General features: G+C 37.4%; 1 protein-coding gene and 1 non-coding gene across 6 annotated transcripts in view; both read right to left on the bottom strand.

Annotated features, from left to right (window-relative positions):
• Positions 1–22,716, bottom strand: part of CEP295 (centrosomal protein 295) — a 43,075-nt gene that overhangs the window by 493 nt on the left and 19,866 nt on the right. For all 5 annotated transcript variants that reach the window (XM_014877520.2, XM_088159380.1, XM_088159379.1 and 2 more), the window contains 15 exons: positions 21,526–22,594; positions 20,395–20,566; positions 20,104–20,256; positions 18,450–18,671; positions 13,012–13,118; positions 11,441–11,555; positions 9,664–9,897; positions 7,970–8,130; positions 7,581–7,737; positions 4,855–5,492; positions 4,019–4,192; positions 2,922–3,039; positions 1,963–2,166; positions 1,306–1,414; positions 679–778 (listed from right to left, as the gene is read on the bottom strand). In XM_014877520.2, the coding sequence (XP_014733006.2) occupies positions 679–778; positions 1,306–1,414; positions 1,963–2,166; positions 2,922–3,039; positions 4,019–4,192; positions 4,855–5,492; positions 7,581–7,737; positions 7,970–8,130; positions 9,664–9,897; positions 11,441–11,555; positions 13,012–13,118; positions 18,450–18,671; positions 20,104–20,256; positions 20,395–20,566; positions 21,526–22,594 (3,733 nt within the window). The remainder of the gene's footprint in view (positions 1–678; positions 779–1,305; positions 1,415–1,962; positions 2,167–2,921; positions 3,040–4,018; positions 4,193–4,854; positions 5,493–7,580; positions 7,738–7,969; positions 8,131–9,663; positions 9,898–11,440; positions 11,556–13,011; positions 13,119–18,449; positions 18,672–20,103; positions 20,257–20,394; positions 20,567–21,525; positions 22,595–22,716) is intronic.
• Positions 11,811–11,894, bottom strand: LOC148224736 (small nucleolar RNA U2-19). The gene has a single exon (XR_015802032.1). It is a non-coding gene; the product is annotated as a small nucleolar RNA U2-19 (small nucleolar RNA).

The raw sequence follows: 22,716 nt of genomic DNA, 5'->3' as shown, positions 1-22,716 counted from the left end.
CAGTTTAAAGGGCAGGAGGGAAGGTGTGCTTATTTCTCTTTTCTGGTCATGATGGGATCTGTAAAGCAATGTAAGGAGCAGCAGTTCATTCTACCACAAAGCAGGTGAGGTGTGGTCAGGGCTAAGGACAGGAATTGGACCTAGATCCCCCATGGTTGTCACAGCCTCTCAGGATTATTGAGCATTTCTTTCACTTGTCTGAGGCCCAGGAGGGGAATGGGAGAATTGTTCCACAGCAACTGCCATCAAAACGCCAACAAGATTCTTGCACCTTTCAAGTTTGGACAAGTCCAGAATCTTACTCTACCTCGGGTAGCCAAAGCAGCCCAAAAAATACCAAACCCAGAACATTGCCTTAAAATGGAAGTTTGGTTAAGTCTGGACAAATAGAAAGGCTGCCATTCTTTTGCCACAGACGTTCCAGCAGCTGGAGCCTTTTTGCTCAAGCTCAGGTCATAGAAAAATTCAGCCTGAGGCAGACATGCTATTTAGAGGAAAATCTGAGCTCAGTTGTGGATAAGGAAATTCTTACATGGGATATACTAGATCACTTAACATACAGACTGGTTTGAGGGTCTCCATTTCCCCTCCATTCACACCACATCTCAATTCCTCTGATTGGAAGCTCAGTGAAATCACGAGACCAAAGGGCAAGAGGTCACTGTAGCAAACTATTACCTTTTGAAACTCTTTAGCTTTTTCTCTGTTTTTAGCGTAAGTTTCTTGCCTTGTTTTTTCTTCCTTTCTGATCTTTACTTCTGCAAGCTGATTATAAAGTCTGTGAAAACAAAAAAAAAAAGTATCTAGGCAGGAAGGAAGGGGCAAAGATGGAGTAGGTTAACAAGCTTATGCGTTTGCCCTGGCTCAGTTGCTAGCAATTGGGAAAATTTGACTGCACTCTCCAGTAATCCAGAATCACTTCAAATTCTTTTTCAGCTGCATCACACAAACCCCCTCTCTGTTCAGAGCTGCACTTTGTTGCCTGTTACTGCTCCTAAGTACCCAAGTGCAACTGTGAACTTGGCATCAACTTTCATCCCATGTCAGGCATTAAGTGACACAGCTGGCTCAGCAAGGTGACAGCAGCAGAGTGACCTTCCTCAGTGCCACCTCTGCAAGGGCACTGCCCAGCAGGTACCTGCATCAAACACACCTGGCTCCTCTCCCACCTGTTCAGTGTTAAGCAGCACTGGGTCCAGCTGGAAGAGCACAGACTGAGCAGCAGCTTTCACAAAACACAGATTAACTCAGGGTTTTTTTGGGTTGTTTTTAATTAAACTTCTCCCACTTGTGTTCATGCATTACCTGGATGTACGCTTGTGCATTTCAATTTCTCCAGCCTTCCTATCCTCTCGAGAAGATACTTTTACTTCTCCGACTTTTTTCAACTGATTGGTGAGTGCACCATTTTTACCTAGGGAAAAAAAAAGAAGCCAAACATAAATTTAAATCTCTAGTTCAGCTAGCTCAAAAGCATGAGAGATTTCCAAAGATTTTTAAATGACACAACAAAATCCAAAACAAGCTAGCAGAATGGAAGCAATAGAGATGACATCCTGAGTTAAAATGAATCCTCCCAGTCTCACTCTTGAGGCTGCTGCCTGTGCTTTAGGCCATCCATGGCTCTCCCCAGCCAACCTCCAAGTCCTCGGGACCAGGCACTAGAGATGCACCAGTCTGCTAAACATGGCTGTTCTGTGATGAGCAGCTGCTGTTTGCAGAGGCACCTTGTGATGATAAAGGTGGGCTGATTGTGAAAGATGAAGAGCCCCTGTAATGGCCTTCACAACACTGAAGAGGCAGCCAGACAGTGGGGGAAAGCAAAGCTCCCTGATTCCTTGAGAAAACAAATTAAAGAATAGCCCAGTCTGCAATAGCAAACATGTAGCAAATATAAAATCTATTTTTTGATACAAAACAGCAATTCAAGGGATACCTAATACTGCTCCTAGATAAACCTACCAGAGGGACCAGACTCCTTCTGTTTGCTTCTTAGATTCTTAGACTTTGCTCCTTGAAGCTTTCTTGCTCCCAGCTTTTCATTTTCTCTCTCCTTATTTTTTATTGCTTCTACTCTTTTCACAGATTCCTGGATGAAATTCTGCTTTCTTTTTAAAAAAGATTTTTGTAAACTTCCAGGTGTAGCTGCAAACTCCAGCAGCATCACTGTGAAAGAAAAGGAAAAGTCTCCACATTTCTCACTGTTAGCAATGAGCAAGCAGTAAGTCATACATTTCAAGATACTTCTCCTAAAACTCTGAGCTTGACCACTTTTGTAAATGGCATGAGGAGAATGGCATTGAATGATGAGGCATCTTGCAGAACCAGCAGCAGTTCAGACCTATGGAATCCAGTAATGATCAGCAGGTCTGCCCAGACCAATGCTGTGAGAAATACTGCATCAAAAGCATCTGGATGCATCAAAATGTAGTGAAAACCTGACAAGTCCCTAATACAATTAAGTTCTGTGAATTCCTGACATTCACATTACTACAGTTTATCTTGGACAAAAAAAGTCAGTATTTTACTACTGCTCCAGACTATCATCAGAATAGGGAAAAAGAAAGGATAATTCTTTGGCTGAAGGACTTGGGGGACTAAGAGAAAATAAGAAATAAACGAAGGAATACAAATTAGAAAATGACACAGATTTTTTCAAAATTAAGTCATTTTAACACCAAACAAGTGTATTGTCTAGATTCTGAAGTTTCATCAGAGAGAACCTGGCCCAGGAAGAGACAAGTTAATGTGACACACTAAACCTCAGACAAAGGTACTACAGAGCAAGCCTGAATAGCAGGATGCACTTGCCTAAGTAAAAGCAGCTCTAACTTTTCCAAATGAGAGTTGTATTTTGTTGATGATTTTAATACTAAAAAAAATACTTCCAACTTCAATGTACTGAAGTACCACATAATTACCTGCAGTCTGATGTGATGGACCATGACTTTCGTTGGAACTCTGAGCTTTGGAAGAACTGTCAGGCCTTGTGAATGCTGAATATTCTGCATCTGGACTTAGTGGTAAAAATTCTCTCTCCTGTTTCAAAAGGATCAGTGATTGAATTGGAAATGCTTAAAATATGCAACAAACTTGAGTGAAGCAGTACTACTATACCACTAGACCCAATGCAAAGAAAAGACATGCTTTTGCCTTTATGTCTGATGCAAAGAAAAATCAGAAATGGATCTTGGTAATAGGTATGAAGAAGCTGTTTTCTAAAAACATTTTAAAACTTAAAACAAAAACAAAAAACCCTCAAAAACCCAAAAACATCCATTAAAGACTTTCTGCCCACCAGATTTCACTTGCATGTTCTTAATACAGGTCTGCAAATCCAATTTCTTTTCCTTTCCTCCTGCTGCTCTCTCCAGTTCTCCCCATCACTCTCTTCCTGCTTTGTCTTTCCCCCCGCTTTTTCCAGAGGCAGGTGACACTCACTGCAGTACAGCCTCCAGCTGCCAACCTCCACCTCACCCATGTATCAACTACTTGATAAAAACACGTCCTTCGACACTTTAGGAATTCTCTAGATGCCTCTTGCAATTAGTGCACGACTTAATCTCATCTGTTCATCTAACAGACACAGATTACTTGGTTCTACATCAGTGCTTTAGCACCCATGGAGCACAAGGTGAGGGGTTTCTCCTTTTTTTCCCCCGTTTAGTTTGGAGTTTTCATTTTATCCCACACTCTCCTTTTGTTCAGTTCTCAGCTAAGAAGATACGATTCAGTCTTGCAAACACCAGTAAGATGGTTTTGTTTTTTGCAGCAAGTCTTCCCAAACTCTATCTGGATCAATATGACAAGGTACTGATTCTAAGGAATACCCCAAATTTAGGATCTATTCGATCTGTCTGGAAAACAACATTAAACCAAGATGATCCAAAGCAATTACAAAGCTGAAAGAAGCCAACAATCTCTTGTTTTTCAACAGCAGATGAACTGCTACAGTGGGGCCTCTCCTTACTGTGATTAATACTAAGTTCAAAACAGAATCACCTTAGATAATGCTCACCTCTGTAAAAACATTACACTCGGACTGATCCACACATGCCGAGTTACCCATTGCATCCTCCTTAATTTTCTCTTGGTTAGGATCTTCAGTGTTTGATTCTACAATACTGATGTCATTGGAGCTTATCAGAGTGAGCTCAGGTTCTTCCATAATACCACGCCCTGACTCAGTTTCCTAGGAAATAAATTAATCAAGACATCGGTCGGGAAAATAGTAAAAAAAACCAGTATTTTCAGCAATAGCAACAACTGTTGTCAGAAAAAGGAAGCACATTTAACACATAGAAGAAAGAAAACCTGCCCCAAGCAGTAAATGAAATAGAGAAAGAACTTTTGTTTATCAGAATTCAAAAAACTGCAACAAATAACCCAAAGCAACCAAACAACTACAAAAACTCCTCCTCTCCACAAGTTTAAATTACTTAGTTCTAGGGCAAACTTTTTTTTCAAAGCTACATCAACGCTATTTCTTTAAGTTTGCTTAAGCTTTGGTTAATTTATTTACCTCCTTCAGGTTTCTGAATGGAGCCAAGGGCTGTTCAGTGAGGCACCCATGCCATGTAACCCAGCTGGATGAGCTCTGTCACTTGGAGCTAAGAGAAGGAGATGCAGTAGGGATGCTGCAGCTCCTCCAACCATTGTGGGAACTCACTCAGCTCATTTAAACTACTGCTAATTATCTCAGTGCTATGATCTGGAAGAAGGAGTAGGGCAAAACTCCAGGAAACAGGAACTAGAATTGTAAAGTCAACATTTGCCAAGCTTTCAGATATTAAAGGTCTAAAATAACTTTGTGCAACAACAAAACCCCTGCTTTTGGAAATCTGTTCTACTCACCCAAACTGGAATATGACATGAGCTTCTGGGCACAGGATGAGAATGTTTTTCATGTCTTTGGAATAAAGAACTGTTCTGTTGTACAACAGTGCGTAAACAAATGTCTGAGTTTTGCAAGTTGGTTTCTCTGAGAACCCTCAGAGATTCTTGTCCTTCTGGAAAGCTTTGCTCTCGCTCCTTTATATGCATATTGCACTGAGAATGCAGCTCCAGAGCTTTATTTACTTCATCTACATGACCTGATTTTTCAGGAAGCTTCACATGCTGCTTCTTATCAAATGTTTCCAAAGGTAATTTTTCAAAAGTCTCTTTTACTAACTCCTGAGGGAAAGTTTCATCCATTGTAACAGGTGAGGGATCTAGTTGATAAAATGATTTTTGCTCTTCTAGGTGAGTCAGACTTTCATTCCTCAGATTTTCCACTGAACACTGGAGACTAATACATCCCATGCTTCTTGACAGCTCTTCATATCCACTTGCAGGTGAAATACAGTTCTCATTGCCTCGGTTTATAATTCCAGGGGTTTGTTCAAAAGGCCTCTGTGACATAGTGTTAATATCCCCTGGCTGATCACCATTCTGACAGTCATCACTCAGAGTAGAGTCTAATTGCAGTGGGTGAAAAGAGTCTTCAGATCCTGTTTCAAAAATTGTCAGAAGTCAAACTTCTTGCTAACAAAACAGAATTTCCACTTTAAGTCTCTCTATAAGAAGACTTTTCAGTAATGTACAACAAGAAGTCTAGTAAATAGGAAGAAACATTTTGTTTAAAAAACTGCTTAAGTTTCCTCAAACATAATGCCATTAACATTACAGAAAATTATCCCATCACTGTACACAAAATTTAAAAAAAACCCACTTTTTGCTGCTTCTTAGAATATATTTAGGGATGGACTTTGTAATGGTGCTGACATAACTACACTGGAAATCAGAACATTTTACAGTTTATACTCTGTAAATGGAAGTCCTCTGAGTCTCGTTTGGGCCTGCAATAAAATCTCTAAACCAGAAACAAAACAATCCAAAACACCATTACTTGGGCAGAAAATCTTCAAATTAGAAAGCAACATTCAAACTGGAACAGAGACCACTGTTCCTACAAGGTACAGTATTGCACCCTAAATTATCTTTCTTTATCTGAGGATAGAAGTCAAGATACCATTTCCCTCCAGAAGAAGCTGGGAAAGAGAAAGACTGGATATCAGCATTAATTACTGGGGAGGAATTTCAGCAGAACAGCATCTGCCCAACAGATAACAGTGTTGTTTAAATTACTTTTTTTTGTTCTAAGTTTGATGAAATCAGTTGCACAGACTCCAGCAGTGTGCTATCACCAGGCTTTTTATACACATGGAAAGTGCCACAGAATCCTTTAATGGTTTCCTTTAGACATTTTTTTTTTTGCATTCTTTGATACACAGAAAAGATCTAGTTTTACAGGTATAAAGAATATTGTCTGCTGATAAATAGCTGTTCATGGGGAGGGAAGAATTACAGTGCAAGATCAGCCATCAACAGAAAATTCTCTGGATAATGCACTTGCGTATCAGCCTCCTCTGAACAATCCAAAATAGTTTTTACTTGCTTAGCCTATTGCTTATGTTATTTTCCCCCTCCTTTTAAAGCACAACAATAATTGGTTTGGGATTATAAAAAACACTTAAGAGATGGGAAGACTCTGCAGTTATACAAACAAAGATTGTATCTATAAGCAATTTAGAAATAGAATGGTTTGAAGTTAGAATGGAGCTTCCTAAATCCTATTTGATGTGTCCGCAACCACATCTTGAAGTGTCAACCTCTTCTAGCATTTTTTTATTACTTTCTAAGTCACAAATATAACTGACCAATAACATTTACATTATAACTACACCTATTACTTAAATTATTGTGCCACATTTCCAGTTCAGCTTTTTGTTGGAGCATCTTGAAACACTGAAACACCTGATTCTTGCTCCAGAGATATTTAGATTGCTATTAGCTGTATTTGGAATTTCTGGAATTTAGAGTAACATGAAATATCAATTTAAATTTAACTGCAAAACATAAAAAAACTTCCTGCTATAAGATGCAGTTAAGTTAATCATAAACTTCTAATCCACTAAATTAATTATAACACTGTAGCTCAAAAGTTGCTGTCTTATCCTCCACTTTATTTTGTAGAGAGATAAGGCAGTTCTGTAATCAAACCAAGTATTGCAGTGTGCAGTATATTGCTGTGACTTAACAGTGGGAAGGGAAAATGGAATTTTTCTTGAAGAAAACACCATATGTAAAAGACAAATGAGTTAGTTCAGAGAGACTATAACAAATGAACAAAATTTTAATCAATTTTTGGAACCTCCTTACCTTACTCAAACTTACAAAGTAATCGATATACATTAATAAGTATTTGAAAAAGGACAGCTTCAGCCACAGTTGATGTTTGGTAACCAAATCACTGCAGAAGGAATACGTAACACAGTATCCATTACAGTGACTTGATCACACCGGTCTGCTTTTGTATCACCTTCTTTGGAAAACTTTAGAAAATTTAGGAGTTCTACCATTTAAGGTGGTGGAGGAGACTGTGAGAGAGTGCAGTGCAGTTAAGGCATTTCAAAGCAGGGCTGAGAGGAGTGAGATCTGTCCCCATTTCAACACTGCAAACCCACACTTAAGGCTGGTATTTATACAGTGGCACAAAGCTGATTTTGAAAGCACTGATCTGACTACACTGAACATACCTGGAGTAACATTTTCTCTAGCAGATTCTTCTGATGTAATGTTTTGCCCATTTGTTTTGAGACTAGAAGGCAGACTGCTTCTTTGTCCATTCAGACCAGAGTTTTCCCCTTCTAGAAATGTAGACACATCTGGACTTTCTGCTGAAAGTTCTGAAGTCTAGTGGCATAAGAAAATAATTTTGATTTAAGATTAATTTTCTCAGAAATATGAAGGATAAAAAGAAAACAGGTAGTTTTGATTTTTTTGGGTCACATTTCTGCTACAATCAGCAATCTATGCATATAAAAATCCTGCTGTGTTTTTTCTAAATAGTATAGGGATTATCCATTTACATCTTACAGAATCTTCAGCCAAAACATTTCCTCCTCCACAGTTTTTTCTGCAGTACCTTGCTAAATTCTCTACTGTGTTGGGAAATTCTGTATTGAGAACAGGATGATGATGATGATGTATCGAAGTCAACACTTGGTTCCAAAGGCTGAAAGAGCTGGTGATGGAAGTTTCGAAAAGGTCTCTCCATTTCAGGAAAATAGAGTTCAGTTGCTAGAGCTATAAGGAATAAGTTATTTTAAAAACAGACATCATCCACACCCCCAAAACCAACCCCCCATAAAAATAAAAAAAAACCCCAAAAAACAAAAAACCCCCAAACAATGGACATATCACACGTTGTTTCTATATACAGTAAATAAAGTCTATAGAATTCTGCAGGTATACAAATACCAGCTGTAAAAACAAAATCTTTACAGCATCCAATTCTTTGATAGAATACGTATATAAAAAGCAGTAAGAAAGTGATACCCTGGTTCAATTTTATTATTCTTTGAATAAAAAGGTGAAGTCCATAAATTCTCTGTTCGGCTCTTGTGAGACTGCATCAGAAGTAGTGTGGGTTCCTCAGTACAAAACTCACAACAGAACAAGACCAATGAACAGCCACAAGGATGATCAGAGGATGATGTAGCACATGATGTTCAAACAGCAGCTAAGTAACTGAGTTTGTTCAATCTTAAAAGAAGAACTGGGGTGTGAGGGAAGTGGTACAAAAAATGTCTGCTGTCTACTAACCCTTAAGAGACAGCACAGAGAATCCCAGAATGGTCTGGGTTGGAAGGGACCCTAAAGATCATCTAGTTCCAAACCCCTTGCAATGGGACACTTTCCACTTGACCAGTTACTTAAGGCCCATCCAACCTGGCCTTGAACACTTTCAGGGATGGTGCATCCATAACTTCTCTGGGCAACCAGTACCAGTGCCTCAACACTGTACCAGTGCCTCAACACCCTCACTATGATGGATTTCTTCCTAGTACTAAATCTAAATCTGTCTCCTCTGTCAGTTTAAAGAAAATGCAGTTTCCTCGAACATGCAAGAAAAAGAAAGAAAAAAAATTAAGTTATTAAAATGTTGCTTGGAGGTATAGAATCTTTGTCCTTGGAGATATTCAGAACTTGCCTGGACAAGCCCTTAACCAACCTGGTCTAAGTTGGCTCTGCTGTGAGTAGGAAGGAAAATTTGGGCCACATAATTAGAAGGTCCTTCCAGGTCTAGAGTAATCTGTAATTATATGATTTGAGGTTTTCAAACATTCCAGGAGGAAGTGATTTGAATTAAATATTCATGATAGCTAATAATGTTCTTAATTTTCATTAATTGCTACATTTTTCTAGAAAGCATAAAACTCCCACCAGCCAGTCAGAGTTCCATCAGTTATGTGAACCCCTGTGAATAATGAAGTGTTACACAGTATTTCTCTACCTTCCTGAAGTGAGAGCTGTGCATAAACAAGTGACAAAAATGGCACAGGTAGCAAGCAGCCCAGCCACTGTGGCAGGAAGCTACACAGAACTGATAGAGACCTGTCAGTCAATTTTTTTTCTGCACTAGATAATGCTCTGTGAACATACATCTAACATCAAACTCCAAGAACATCAAAGTATTGAATTCTTGCATGTAGAATCCTTATTGACTTTAAAATGTAAGTTGAATATAAATAATACAGATCAACGCCTAACACTGAGCAAGCTCCTCATTCTGTATGATCAGAGAGCAGCACAAAAATGCTATAAAAGAATGAATACCTTGGAAATGTGTATTGTCCTCTGAGTAAGAGTTCAAGTTCCAAGCAGGTCTCCCCAGGATCTGCTGTATCTGCTTTTCTTTATAGAAGTACATCTCTCCTTCAGACAACTGACTTTCAGATGCTCCAGACAAATTCTCTTGCCTCTGCTGCAAGGTAAAAGGAAGTGAGGAGTTCCAAGGGTGGCTTCCTGTTTCTCTCAGAATTCCATCCTCTCTACTATCAGAAGACAATCCTGAAATAAGAAGTTAGATGTTCACGGTTTGACACATAAACCACTTTTATTACATCATTTGAAAAGACAGTGTTTAGTATCCTGAAATATTCATAAAGAGTTCTGGGCTTTTGTTTCTTTAATTGTCTCCTGTCAACACTCCTACAAACCTTACCACACAATTTTCACAAATGCAAGTTGCTAATATCTAATTAGGGAGCAGGCAGTACATAGCACTTTTACAGCTTAGCCCTTTTAAAGAATGTAGACTTAGGAAACACTGAAATTATAACATCAGAAAAGAATTAATACTGCTATTTTATGCTAACTAACATATCTTTGCCTCCTACTGCATATGTGTCAATCCTTTCATGTGATCTTGAATCTTTATGACACCCCACAGTGATTTTATTCGTGCTCAAACAGAAATTGCTTTATACCAACACTAGAAATCCGAGGGATCAAGACAACCAAAATCATGTTCCTAAACAATACACCAACTCTTCTTTATCCATAAGCTTAAAGAAGAATTGCACAAAGCTACCAGAAAAGGCCATTACTAAGCACTGAGTGTATGATGAAGACACAGCCAGACTTGAAAAATTTATTTAGTCAAATAACAAAACTTCTGCTATTTTTCTTTCACAACTAAAAAAGAACAGAGAATAAAAACTATAAGAAAATTATCTTAAAATGGCTTTAGCTCTCTTACATCAATAAAACATAGATGTCTCACTTGAGTTATAAAGTTTACTACTCAAAATAACATCTGTTTGAAACATTAGGGTTAAAATGAGCCATTGAAATCTCAGACTGTAAAAACTATAATCTTCAAAAATTGATTTATAAACATGGAATAACATATATACATATGTTTCTTAAGAAATCAGATGCATGTCAGAGTAATACAGTATTAAGCCTCTAAGTTAATCCAAGGGTCACCATCTAATAATTTCAAACTCACTTCTATGTTCACAATAATAATGTCAGGAGCACTTACATATTTATTATAAAGGAATTGTTTGTGATTTTACAAAAAACCAACAACATCAGACTACAGAAAAAAATAGCAAGAACATATTTCCCAGAAAACAATTGAAAGTCAATATGGCATTCAAATTACATTTTTATAAATAAGACATTAAGAACTACAATGGTGACAAGCAGATACTGGAACAAGTATCCTAGCAGCAGGACAATCATAGCTCTGTAATAATCCATGATATATATTGATTAGGAAACTTTTATCAGTATATCATCTGAAGATAAATTTTTAAAACAAAAATTGCCACTTGAAAGCTGCTAGTGTTAACAGTTATATAATAAAACTCAAATCTTTTGCCAAAGCAGATGTATAATAATATTAAATTATTATAAAAGTAAAAAATCATGAGTACCTAAGAAAACATTCTGATTATACTCAACTCTATAAGGTGTATTCATCAACCTTCAGTGAAGTTTGACATAAGCATATTTAAGAACTTATGTTCAGTGAGTTAGATCCATTCTGCCATAAAATTAAACCACCATTTTCCTTTTACAAGAACAAAACCTGAACACTCACCAGTGTCAACAGGGCTTGCTTTCAACATTTCACTGTTTGAAAAGCTGCCAGTGGAAATTGTTGCAGTTACATCACAGGGTATTTGTTGCATGAAAGCCTCTGAACCTGGTACTTCCTAGGATAAAGTGACACACCTATTACCATGCATCCACATGTTCAGAAATAAAGCTTTAAACCCACACATTTTATTCTGAGCTCAGTTCAAGTGTAGGAGCCTTCATGTTTAGCACAGTCAGGCAAATATAGATTCATCCTTGCTCAGTGCAACACATTCACATCCCAAGTCCCAGGCACATCACTCCCCAACACCCCCTCCCCTCTCTCTCTCATGCACACACACACATACACACACTCAGTCTCATATAAAGCTTCCCAGAACTGCATACAAATCATGACACCTGGAAGATTGTTTTATCTCCCGGTGGTCAGATTTGGCTATTTCTCATCACAGACCCACTTCAGTAGAATTGTGGATCTCAGAGGGACATATATGCAAAACATTAAAAACTCATTAACTTTACAAGTACTTCCAATATTGAGCTTTTTGCATACAGGAGACTTAAAATCTAATTCTATGAAATTAAACTAAAAATATACAAAATTTTCTAAAGCATTATCTTCTTTAATTTTAAGGTAAGCTTTACAAAGTCATGAAGCAGATAATGAGGGTTCTTCTACTTCAAAATTTTGAAGAATTAAATGTGAACAGTTCTCAAACTCTGACTTAAAATGTGCCCTAAGAAAACAAAAAATCTTGGAAATCATGCTACATTTTTCATTAAGTACTACTATATATATATGTATGTATGTATTTAACATATGCATGTAAAACATTTACATCCTAAGGTACTTTCATATATCCATGTTTAAAATACTGTTTTTATTTGCTACTAAAATGATGGAATCTTTGAGGGAGAGAAAGGAGGGAGACTGGTGCTGGTTTTGGCAAGGCTTTTAACACTCTCACAATATTCTATGATCCCAGTTTGGATGTTGCATCCTGGATGGATGGACAGTAAGAAGGGTAAAAATCTGGCTGGATAATCAAGCTCAGAAATCAGTGACTGAAGGTTACACATTCTGTGGAGGTGGGGAACAAGTACACAGGGCTCTGTCCTTGGCAATGACCCAGAGAGGAGGTGACACCATGCTTTTATCAAATTTGCAGCTACATTAAGGCAGGAAAAGCATCCCATGCACTGACAGCAGGGCTGGTATCCATAAGTATCTCGGAGTCTGCCTCTACAGGAATGGTATGAAACTCAGCAAGGGCAAAGTCCTGGGAAGGAAGAAGCTAGAGCACTAGTCCCAGCTGGGCCTGCCTGGGGAGCAGCACTGCAAAAAAAGGAGCCTCAGCAAGCAGAGTGTAAGCCCTGACAGAGGAGCAACAGCATCCCATGCTGCATGAACAGCAACAGAGCAAGCAGATGCATCACAGGGGTTACCTCTTTACTTAGCGTTTGTTTTACTGCTCTGTCTAGAATAGTGCACCCACTCTTAGCCACCCAATATGAGAAAGAAAGATTACATCACAAAATAAAGAGTTATATAATTATTTTGATATGACCAACCATATTATCAAGCCTGAATGACGGTCCAGAACTTGTTCTAAGCTTCTCTCCACCTTCAGCAGCAGCAACTGGTGAATCTTGAGACACTTGAGAATCCTGGGACTGGGCTGAAGACAAAAGTAACAGAAGCAATAAGGAACAAAAAACCATTTTCGAGTTCATAATGAGCAATGCACAGCAGAGGGCAGTAACACTCCACTACTGTTGGCCTCGCTCTTTGGGCATTGATTCTGCCCATCCTTAATCACTTTTCTCTCACCTACACAACAGCTATTGCTTCACCATACCACCAATTTCATCAGCAACCCGTGGTCCCTGACGTGCCTTCCTAAAATTTCTACCTACCCTGACTGCTCTCCACAGAGTAGGCAGGAAGAGCTTGAAATTCATATTTTGGCTTAGCAGAATGAAATGTGGCTTTGCCAGTGTTACTGCAATCATTTCACTGGAGTGGGGGAAATCCTTTACAATGTACCATTACAGTGATTACAAAGAAAAGCAGACATTCCAAGTGAATCAGAGAAACCAGAAACACTGAATTGCTTAACTACAGCATGACTACTACCACGGAACTGAGTCACTTTTGCCATAATGCTTTTACACATAAAAGTAAGATCAGTATCTGCAAAAAAAACCCACCACAGCAGCACCCAAAAAATGCAATTTCTGCGTTCAGTGCTGATAAGCACCTTCGAAGTTTGACAATTCTATGATTATAAATCAATTGTCAGAAACAAATACATATTCTGATTTCCAGTTTTTGAAGAAAGAAGTGCTAAGTATGAAACTGAAATGAAACAAGTGAAGTAGGTATGTTTTCTCTTTCTCCCAATTCTAAAAAGGCTGCTAATGACAGACATTTAAAATCTCCAGCTTTTCTAAGACTCTCTACTTAGGCAGACCTAATGTTTTCTGAATCCTAACACTAGTTTGTACTTTGTATATGCTGAAACTCCGTTTCTTACCAGATGGCAAACTCTGGTTGCACTAATTCATACTATTAAAAAACGGGAGATGTTTCCTCTGTAAAGCAACAGTGATGATTGATACGATGTAATAATAAAGATTGTGTTCTCAATAAACATGGAACATTTTGCAACTCATAAAACCCCCAAGATTTCTTATAGCCATTATTACCCAGCAGACATCTAGGATAGAGTACAAAGCATGAAAGGAAATACATCTAAAACACATTTATTTAGGGACCAAATACTCTGCTCAAGTCTGCTCTTCTTCCTTGGAGTAGGATATAGGAGACAGAGGATCCTGAAAATGAGCACGGCCTTCAAGAAAATTCCTTGAAGAAGCATGAAAACTGCAATCATCTAATCAATTACTAATTAAATATCTTCATAGGAGAAAAATGCATAGTACAATAGATTGCTGAACTTAAAATAATCAAGAAGCAGTGTCTAGAAATGGCTGCCATTCAGAAACTAGAAATAGACTATTTATTTTAAAATTTGATAAAAAAGTAAATGGTGGAACAAGCTACCACGTAATTCTCCATTTCCTGTCCATTTCCATCAACATTAGAGATACTTTTCTGAAAGCAGTTATTTTATTTTCTCTAGAATATCACCTAGGCAGTAATTCAGGATACAACAGAGATGAGATTCAAGCACTTAATAATCTCTTGTATATAAATTCTATGGACAGCTATGTTACAAATGTTTTATTACTGAACTGTAATAATCTGCATTGTTCTTGTGATATTAATATCAGGGATGAACAGTATCAATTTCATGCTATAAACCAAATTATCTAATTAAAAATCCATGCTCATATCCCCATGACTTTATTACATTAATAACCTTTAAGATCCTGTATTTGGTGATTCATAAAAGGAGGGTTTTTCAGTCTTCTCTCCCACCTTTAAAATAATAGTGGCAAGGTTCTTGTTCCCCACAGAATCCTGACATTGACATGGGACTTTCATGTTTTAACTTCCCAGCCACCACAATGTCACGAAAAATTAATGTTTAAAAGCTGACTCTGTAATATCCCAAATGCTTTTTTTCCCTCCAACAGTGGCAGTAAAATAGTAATTATTTTAGGTGCAATTTGAAACACAAGTGACTAAAAGTCTAACCACTCAGTGAAGACAATATAAAACCAGAGATCAGTCCAAATCCAGCCATGCAGACAAACAAACAAACAAAAGCTAAACTGGTACTGGAAAAGACAGTCTGTTGAAATGCTGAATTATGGAAAACTACTTGTGATTACTAAAAGTAAATTAAAATCTTAGGTTAGCTTGGATCACCAAAAAAAGTACTGCTTGGAATAACATCCCTGTACAGAGTAGCAACACATGAAGATAATCACATCTGGAACACTGCTCAAGGGAACCACTGCAGCTGAATAGAGAGAGACAAGCCTGTTGATATGTCCTGAAGGAGAACTGTGGAAGAGGTGTATATATCAAACCAAGTCACTTGATCCAGCTGACTTCCTAAAGAAATTAGGTTTATGCCATCAAACTGCCTGTCTCACCTGCAGGGTTACTCTGCAATTCCCTATTAACAGTTTGAATTCTATTAGCCCATTCTAACTGAACAGGATTGGAAGGAACATTAAGTGTCCAAAGTTCCCAACTCATCCTATCAATGCATCAGTGGCATGTAAAAGAGCAGCTCAGATTTTAGAATCACTGGTGGCACTCAGTGCAACATCAACAGTTACCTGTCCTGTGGCTGCAGTCAGCTGATCGTTTGTGTAGCACTTGTAGTGACTCAGTACTGAGCACAGGGATTCATCCCCCCCTAACCACAAGCAGTCCTTAAGACCCATTTTACAGATATGGCTGCCTATAAATTTGAGAGGCAAACTACATAGGCAGCTAATTACAGACTTTTTTAAAAAACTGCCTGTTACCCAAGGCAACTCACCTTTGGTTTATAAAGCATCTGCATGTAAAAAGCAGATTTATCAACTTTCTCTTTTCATCTTTTATGTCTGATTTGAAAAAGCATGTGAGCATTGACTAAGGATTTGAACACATATAGTGGTTCTGTAATAATGAAAGAGGTACAACTCGTAAGTTGTAAAGACTTACATTATTTGGTGAAAGGTGCAAACCACCAAAAATATAACTTCAAAGAACAAGGTCAAGAATCACACAAAGCACTCATTTGGTCTTACCTGTAGATATCTTGAGAACATGAGAAAAATGCAAACATGTTCTGGTAAGAATCAAGTACCAAAAAACTTTAAAAACCGAATTAAATAAAAATCATAAGCAACAACCTAAAATGAACCTTAAATTTTCCCTTCAGAAACTTTATATTTAAAGTACAGAAGACTGTAGATTTTCTTGCTGAAACACCACACTAGTTACTGAAAGTAACAGAGAGCCTCATAGCTTGCATGTTATCAAGATTATTGCTGGCACTTTTGGTTGCTGATCTGCTCAAGACAGCAATCCTCTTAAACACAAAATCACAGAAAGCTTTGGGTTTTTTTTTCTTTTAATATAGATGTTCACAAAGTTTTCTAATCCTCTTACATAAACTATTGCATTGTTCATATACAATAGTCTATAATGTAAAAAGAAACTGCACTAAGATTTTTTATATTAATTTGGCAACAGCTGCTCTAGCAATGGTTCTACAGCTTACTCAGAAAAATACAAGTATTTTCTTCAAATATTGTTAAAAGACAAAATGTTTTCATGATAATTGAAGTTCAAAGATAGATATACTTCAAAAGGGGCATTCTGAGAAATAAAGAAACAGTGAAGGAAAATGAGCTTGTATGTACTTATTCAAAACAACTCCAATTCCAAGTAAATCCGATTGAATTTGAAATGATGTCTCAGTGCAAACAAAATGAAAAATGAAAGCTTAGGGCTAGTGGTGAAATTTCTAGCAAAACCAGGAGATGTGTACTACATAGCTGTATTGGTTGTAACAATGGGAATATGAAAGCTGCCAAGCTCCTGAGAACTTCTCTGCAGTTCCAAAAATATTTTAGATGGATACTGTAAACTGTATTGGACCATGCAACGCTGCATTCTTGTAATAAGCTTCAAATTGCTTTAGAGAATGTTTTACAAACTAGTCATCTTTGTTCTTTTATAAAGCCAGTCAAGTTACCCATAATATGTTTAGTAGGCTTCAAAGTCCCTGTAACAAAATTATTTTAAACACTCACAAAACTTTCTTACAAAACTTTTTTTCTTGATAACCAAAACAAATAGTTTTAATTCACGGAATCAGAATAACTCTGCCACCTATGAACATGGCCTATCCTCAAAGGTGTTCTTGCTCAATAAAAGCTCTTCACAGACACACAAGAATAGAGCTAAAGCAGTCCTTCTAATATTGCACTGTTGTTCCTTTTGACATATTCAGTGAAACATGTGAAAAGCCTATGATGGCCACTAGAAAAGGTCAAAGCAGAATGGACCTCTCTTGAATAGTGGCTATGCACAGACTTTTCCTAGTCGGAGAGCTGTCACAGATACTTGAAAATTCCAGGTGTCTGGCTCAACTCCAGCATTGTGTTAGTCTCACAAGCTTAGATTCAAGACTAATGAACTGTGAGCAGATAGTCACAACTTCCTAATTAAAGAGAAACTGCAGATACAAAATAATTACCTGACACTAAACAAGGCAATAGGACACAAGGAAATGGAATGAAGCTGTGTTAGGGCAAGCTCAGGTTGGACATGAGGAAAAGGTTTTTCACTGAGAGAGTGGTCAGTCATTGGGATACATTCCCCAGGGAAGTGATCTAAGGCCATCAGAGTTCAAGGAGCAACTGCGCAATGGTTTAGTTTTAGGTAATCCTGGGAGAAGCAGAGAGCTGGACTTGATGATCTTTATAGGTCTTTAAATTTGAAATATTCTACAATTCTAAATTTTTATGTCTGTCACACCTAAGACATGATTCTTTCAAAGTTTTTTTGAACTGAAGATGACCACAGCCTGCTATTTTTCGTCTCAGCCATGTTTTTAAGTAATTTCTTATACACACTGATCTTTCCGTGGACATCTACATCAACACATTAACACTCCAGAGGTCTTTTTAAGCACTGATTTCCTTTGTATCAATATAAGAATCACTGGGTATTGAATCAGGAACGCCACTGGTCTGCCAGAACAGGTTCCCTCCTGGAATACCTGCAAACCTTTACAATTCTAAAGGTTACAGATGAAAAGCACACACCCTTGACAAGAAACTGCTGGCCAGCAATGAAGTGTACTGCAGTGTGGACTTGTTACCAGAATGGTAATGGTTCACAAAAACCCAAAAAATAAAAACTCATTCATTCTGAAATAAGTGCTTATTGAAACACTCCTTTTTACACTCAAAATTTAATAGCATTAAATAGCACTGCATGTTCTTTAACAAGTCAGGTCATATTCTACAAATAAACAGCAACAAAATCAGCAAGGCTGAATGGTGTTTTTGAAGGGAGAGGATTTTCTCACCTGAATCATATGAAGTTTCAGCAGCCATCATCAGCAATTCTTGTAATAATCTCCCTGATGGATTAGTTTGCTTTGGACTTTCATTGGAGGCTTTTCCTTCATAGTTTGTTATGCCCAAAGGAAAGTTACCTTCATGAAGAGCATGACTGTGACGTTTCACATATGCAAACTCCCTAGAGGCTGAACGTGGAGAAGTTTCTCCAGTACCATCATCTGTTTTATCTGAATTTAAAACATCAGTAATCAGTTTAGGTATAAAAAGGAAGTGTTTTGCACTTCATGAGGAACATTAAGATGCACATTCTATTCTACAGAAATAAACAGCTGAATTTGTATGGTCTCCATTTTAATGAATTTAGCCATATCACCTCCGTCTATGCATTATACAGGCTGAAAGATTATAGAGATCATAAACTTCTCAAAAACTAATTCCTATCTCCACCAAAGTATTTCTTAATTAAAAAAAAAAAAAAAACACCAAAAAACAAACTCAAATGAATTTTTTCACACAGCAAATTCAAGAAAACTTGCAGTAACTTCTCCAGATCCAGAGGTAATACAATTTCTCTACTCTGGTTTAAAGACTTCTTTCTCTACAACCCAGTTTTCAAAACAGCCCTTTTTGGCCATGCAATCCAATAAAAATCTCAAGTTTTTACTACCTACCATGACCAATGGTTCGATAATATTGGAATAAATCACCTGTGGATCATAATAGTATTATACAGCTAAGTGTAAGTTACTAAGCCAAGTGCTTTTGAGAACATAAATATATTCTTCCATCAAAACCTTCTCCAACAGAACTTGCTATCTAATCAAGCTATTAAATTGGTCCAACACGAATTGTTCTGCATAAATTGATGCTGACTAGCATTAATTTCTTTTCTTTAATTGAAGGATGTCCCACATCAGCTGATTCATTATTTTGCAATGAATGCCAACCGAACAGGCCTATAATTACTCACATTGTTCTGCTGAGCCTTTTTAAGAACACAACATAAAAAACTTTGTAAAATATGCATTACATTTTTGATGTGAAAAGACACTGAAAAAAAATTAAACGTTTACCTTTAGAAAACATGAGTTTGTTGAACCTATTAAATAATCTTCCTTATAGAGAATTGCAAAGCATTTCCTGAGACTGTAACAAACACACTTATAAAATTTTTAATGCTCTCCAAATTTTTTTTTGCAACGAGTGTTTTTTAACTAAAAGAAACAGCCTAAAACGATGGTCTAAAAGTTGCTGTAGAAGCTTGATATTAACACTTTATTTGAAAGATTTCACAGTCACTTTCTTGGTATGATCAAAAGGTAAACCTTTAAACAAAATCCACCAGTTTCATTTTAGAGCTACTGTACAACTGCCTATCAACACAGATCCTGCCCTAAAGAAAAACCAACAGGGAACTCAGGTCATGGAGTAACTGAATTTTCTTTTCCTGAAGAAATTTTGTTTAAATTATGTTTTTCTAGATAGACAATCACAGAATAAACTTTTCTGAACTACAACTTTGCCAATATATAAGCTATACTTTAAGAAAGGCAACTATATCAGCTATTATTTCCTAATAATCTCAAAGATTCTTCAGAAAATATCATATTCCTCCAATCTACTACTCATAATAGACTTGTTATGTATTTTATACATTACCTGCCAAAGAGAGGCTACAACTCCTCGGTGTGTCTACCTCTGGTATAATACTAAGTTCATGTTGTTGCAAACCAAGCCCTAACTTGACTTTTGTCACTGGTGGTCTGGAAGATCTCCATTTCTGTTCTCTACAGAGAATTTTCTCAGATTGTTCTGTAAAACAAAGTTTAGTAAGTTGCAATGATATGTGTACACACACACCCCTCAAATTAACTTGGAGAGAAGGAAGAGAACTCCATCTCAGCTGTAAAACAATAAAAATTACGATGAAAAATAACGTAACGGCCTTACCAGTTTGCACAACTGGACCAATGCACCGTGAAATTGTTTCACTTCCATGAAATTTATTCCTGCCACAATTCTCCTGCTGGTAGTTTTCTGATACTTGGAAGAAGTCAGTTCTCTTCATCCCGACAGGCTTTTGTGCCTCTGTCATTTCTTCATTTGGGCACATACGTCTCACCTTACAAGGGGGGAAGCAGTTTTATATAAGATTATATTTATACTCATTTATCAAAAGAACATTTTCTCTTGTGTGCATTCCATGAAGGACAATATTGAGCACATTGAGAAAGTAGTTCAATTATGCAGGATACCAGACAGATCTGCTTAGCTCACAAAAACATTTGGTCATGGAGGTATTTTACTGAGCTCTACAAACTAATAAAAAAACCAATTAGTTACATTTTCAAGGCCTTTGTAAGATTAGATCAGAGTACTCAGAATTTTTAACAGGAACAATTCCCGAAATTGTTCAGGAATTTAGTTTTTCAGCTCCTGAATTCAAGAATTTTAACTTCTTGGAGACTCCAAAATCAGAAGATAGGAACGATAGGGAACAGTTATTCATCTAAGATGGCTTCTGTTTAAAAAAAAAAAACAAGGAGAGGCAAAAGAAGGCTCTTTAGAAGCTCAAAAATAAACTTGGATTTTTCTTCTGTTACTGAGAAACAAGTAAATTACAACTCTAGACTGCATCTACCAAACCAATTTCCTAGTGGGTTTCTGAGGAAAACACACAAAAAGACAAGCTTTAAAAATTACCTACTCAAGATGTTTATAATATCCATTCAGGTATTACTTAAGTATTTTAATACAGGAGCTGTTTTACACAGAGTTGCATTTACAGATTTGAAGACAATTCTACCTACAGGTATTTCACACAATATAACAATTTCAATAGGCATTACGTTCAGAGATCAAGCACAGACCTTCACAGTATCTATGTTAGACTTAACAAAACTGTGCTCTTGGAGCTTTACAGAGGAAAAGTACTGATTACAAATCACAAGTCCTAATTAAAATTTTCATTATGGTGAATCACCTAAAACTATCAACACTCCATGGGGTACACTGTAGCATTGACTTGTAATTTGATCACCTACTAGATGATTACCCACGCAAAGTGTTTATAAAGCTTACCTGCTTGTTTAGAAATTCTTTCAAAGCCTCTTGCTGTCTCTGCATCTGCTCCTTCAATTTATCTTGCTTCTGTAAAAGTAATTTTTCTTGTATTCTTTGTTTAGAAAGAAGAGCTTCTCTCTGTGCATCTAGCTGCTCTTGCAATTCTTTCAAATACTTTTGCTGAGCTTGGATGCTTTCTGATGAGGCCAACACTCTGTCCCTTAAATTCAGTATACCAGAATAATTTAACAAAGATGCACCTCCTGCTTTTGATATCAAGAATTCCTCAATACTCTGGGCTTTAGATTCTTCATGTAGTAGAATCATGGGTTCAGAGAGAGTGAGGAGTTGATCAGGGCTTGTTCTGCTGCTGCTCTCTACAGATCCCTGTTGATAGGCTAAAGGATCAACTGAGGCTGATCTCTTTGTTGCTGGCATGAGGGATGCCTTAAATGGATGCTGTTCTCCAGCTTCTGTCTTGGTTTGATAGTCAGATGTCATCTGAGATAACTCTTTAGAGTGTACTGTTTCTGAAGACTCAGAGGAACTTTCTGCAGGCAATACGTATCTAACATGCTGTTGGCGTGCTTCTGGTTGTGTTCTTACTTCAGTCACTTCTTTCCTGTCTGACCCTGATGGTAAATGGGACTGGAATGGTTCTTGGATGCGATTACTGGCAGTTTCAAACATTCCCACTTGTTCCTGTGAAGTACAGTCACAGGGCAAGTGAAACTCTCCATGCTTCAATTCTGATGCTTCTGAAAACCGCACTGATTTCCTAGCACAAACATCACGCGCTTGCTCTTCCTGCTTCTGTGAAGATGGTTTTTCCAACATACCCAACGATCCTGAAGACACAGGTAATGACTGTGCATATTCTTGGGCATGAACTTGCTCTGATGCCTGGTACCGTGTTGGCTGTGCTCCTTGCCTCTGTAGGAGTGGCTCTGAGACAGGTTCTGAATTAATGGATTTTGTTTCCCTTGTGCTTAGAGGTATTTCAGAAGTAGACAAGTACCTTTGCTTCAGTGCATTCTGATACTCCTGTAGATTCTTTCTAGCTTCTTCAATGGTTTGTTTGTGCAACCTGAACAGAGTGAAAATATTAATCTTCCCAGAGCAATGCAAAAAGAAACATCAATTTCAATAATCAAGGTAATTCAAATTACTTTGAACAGGCATTCCATAAAGACACTTAACATTCCATAA

This window comes from Sturnus vulgaris, chromosome 2 (assembly GCF_052056855.1).
Source record: "Sturnus vulgaris isolate bStuVul1 chromosome 2, bStuVul1.hap1, whole genome shotgun sequence".
Taxonomy (NCBI): Eukaryota; Metazoa; Chordata; class Aves; order Passeriformes; family Sturnidae; genus Sturnus; species Sturnus vulgaris.
This window is presented reverse-complemented; position numbering and strand designations above follow the sequence as displayed.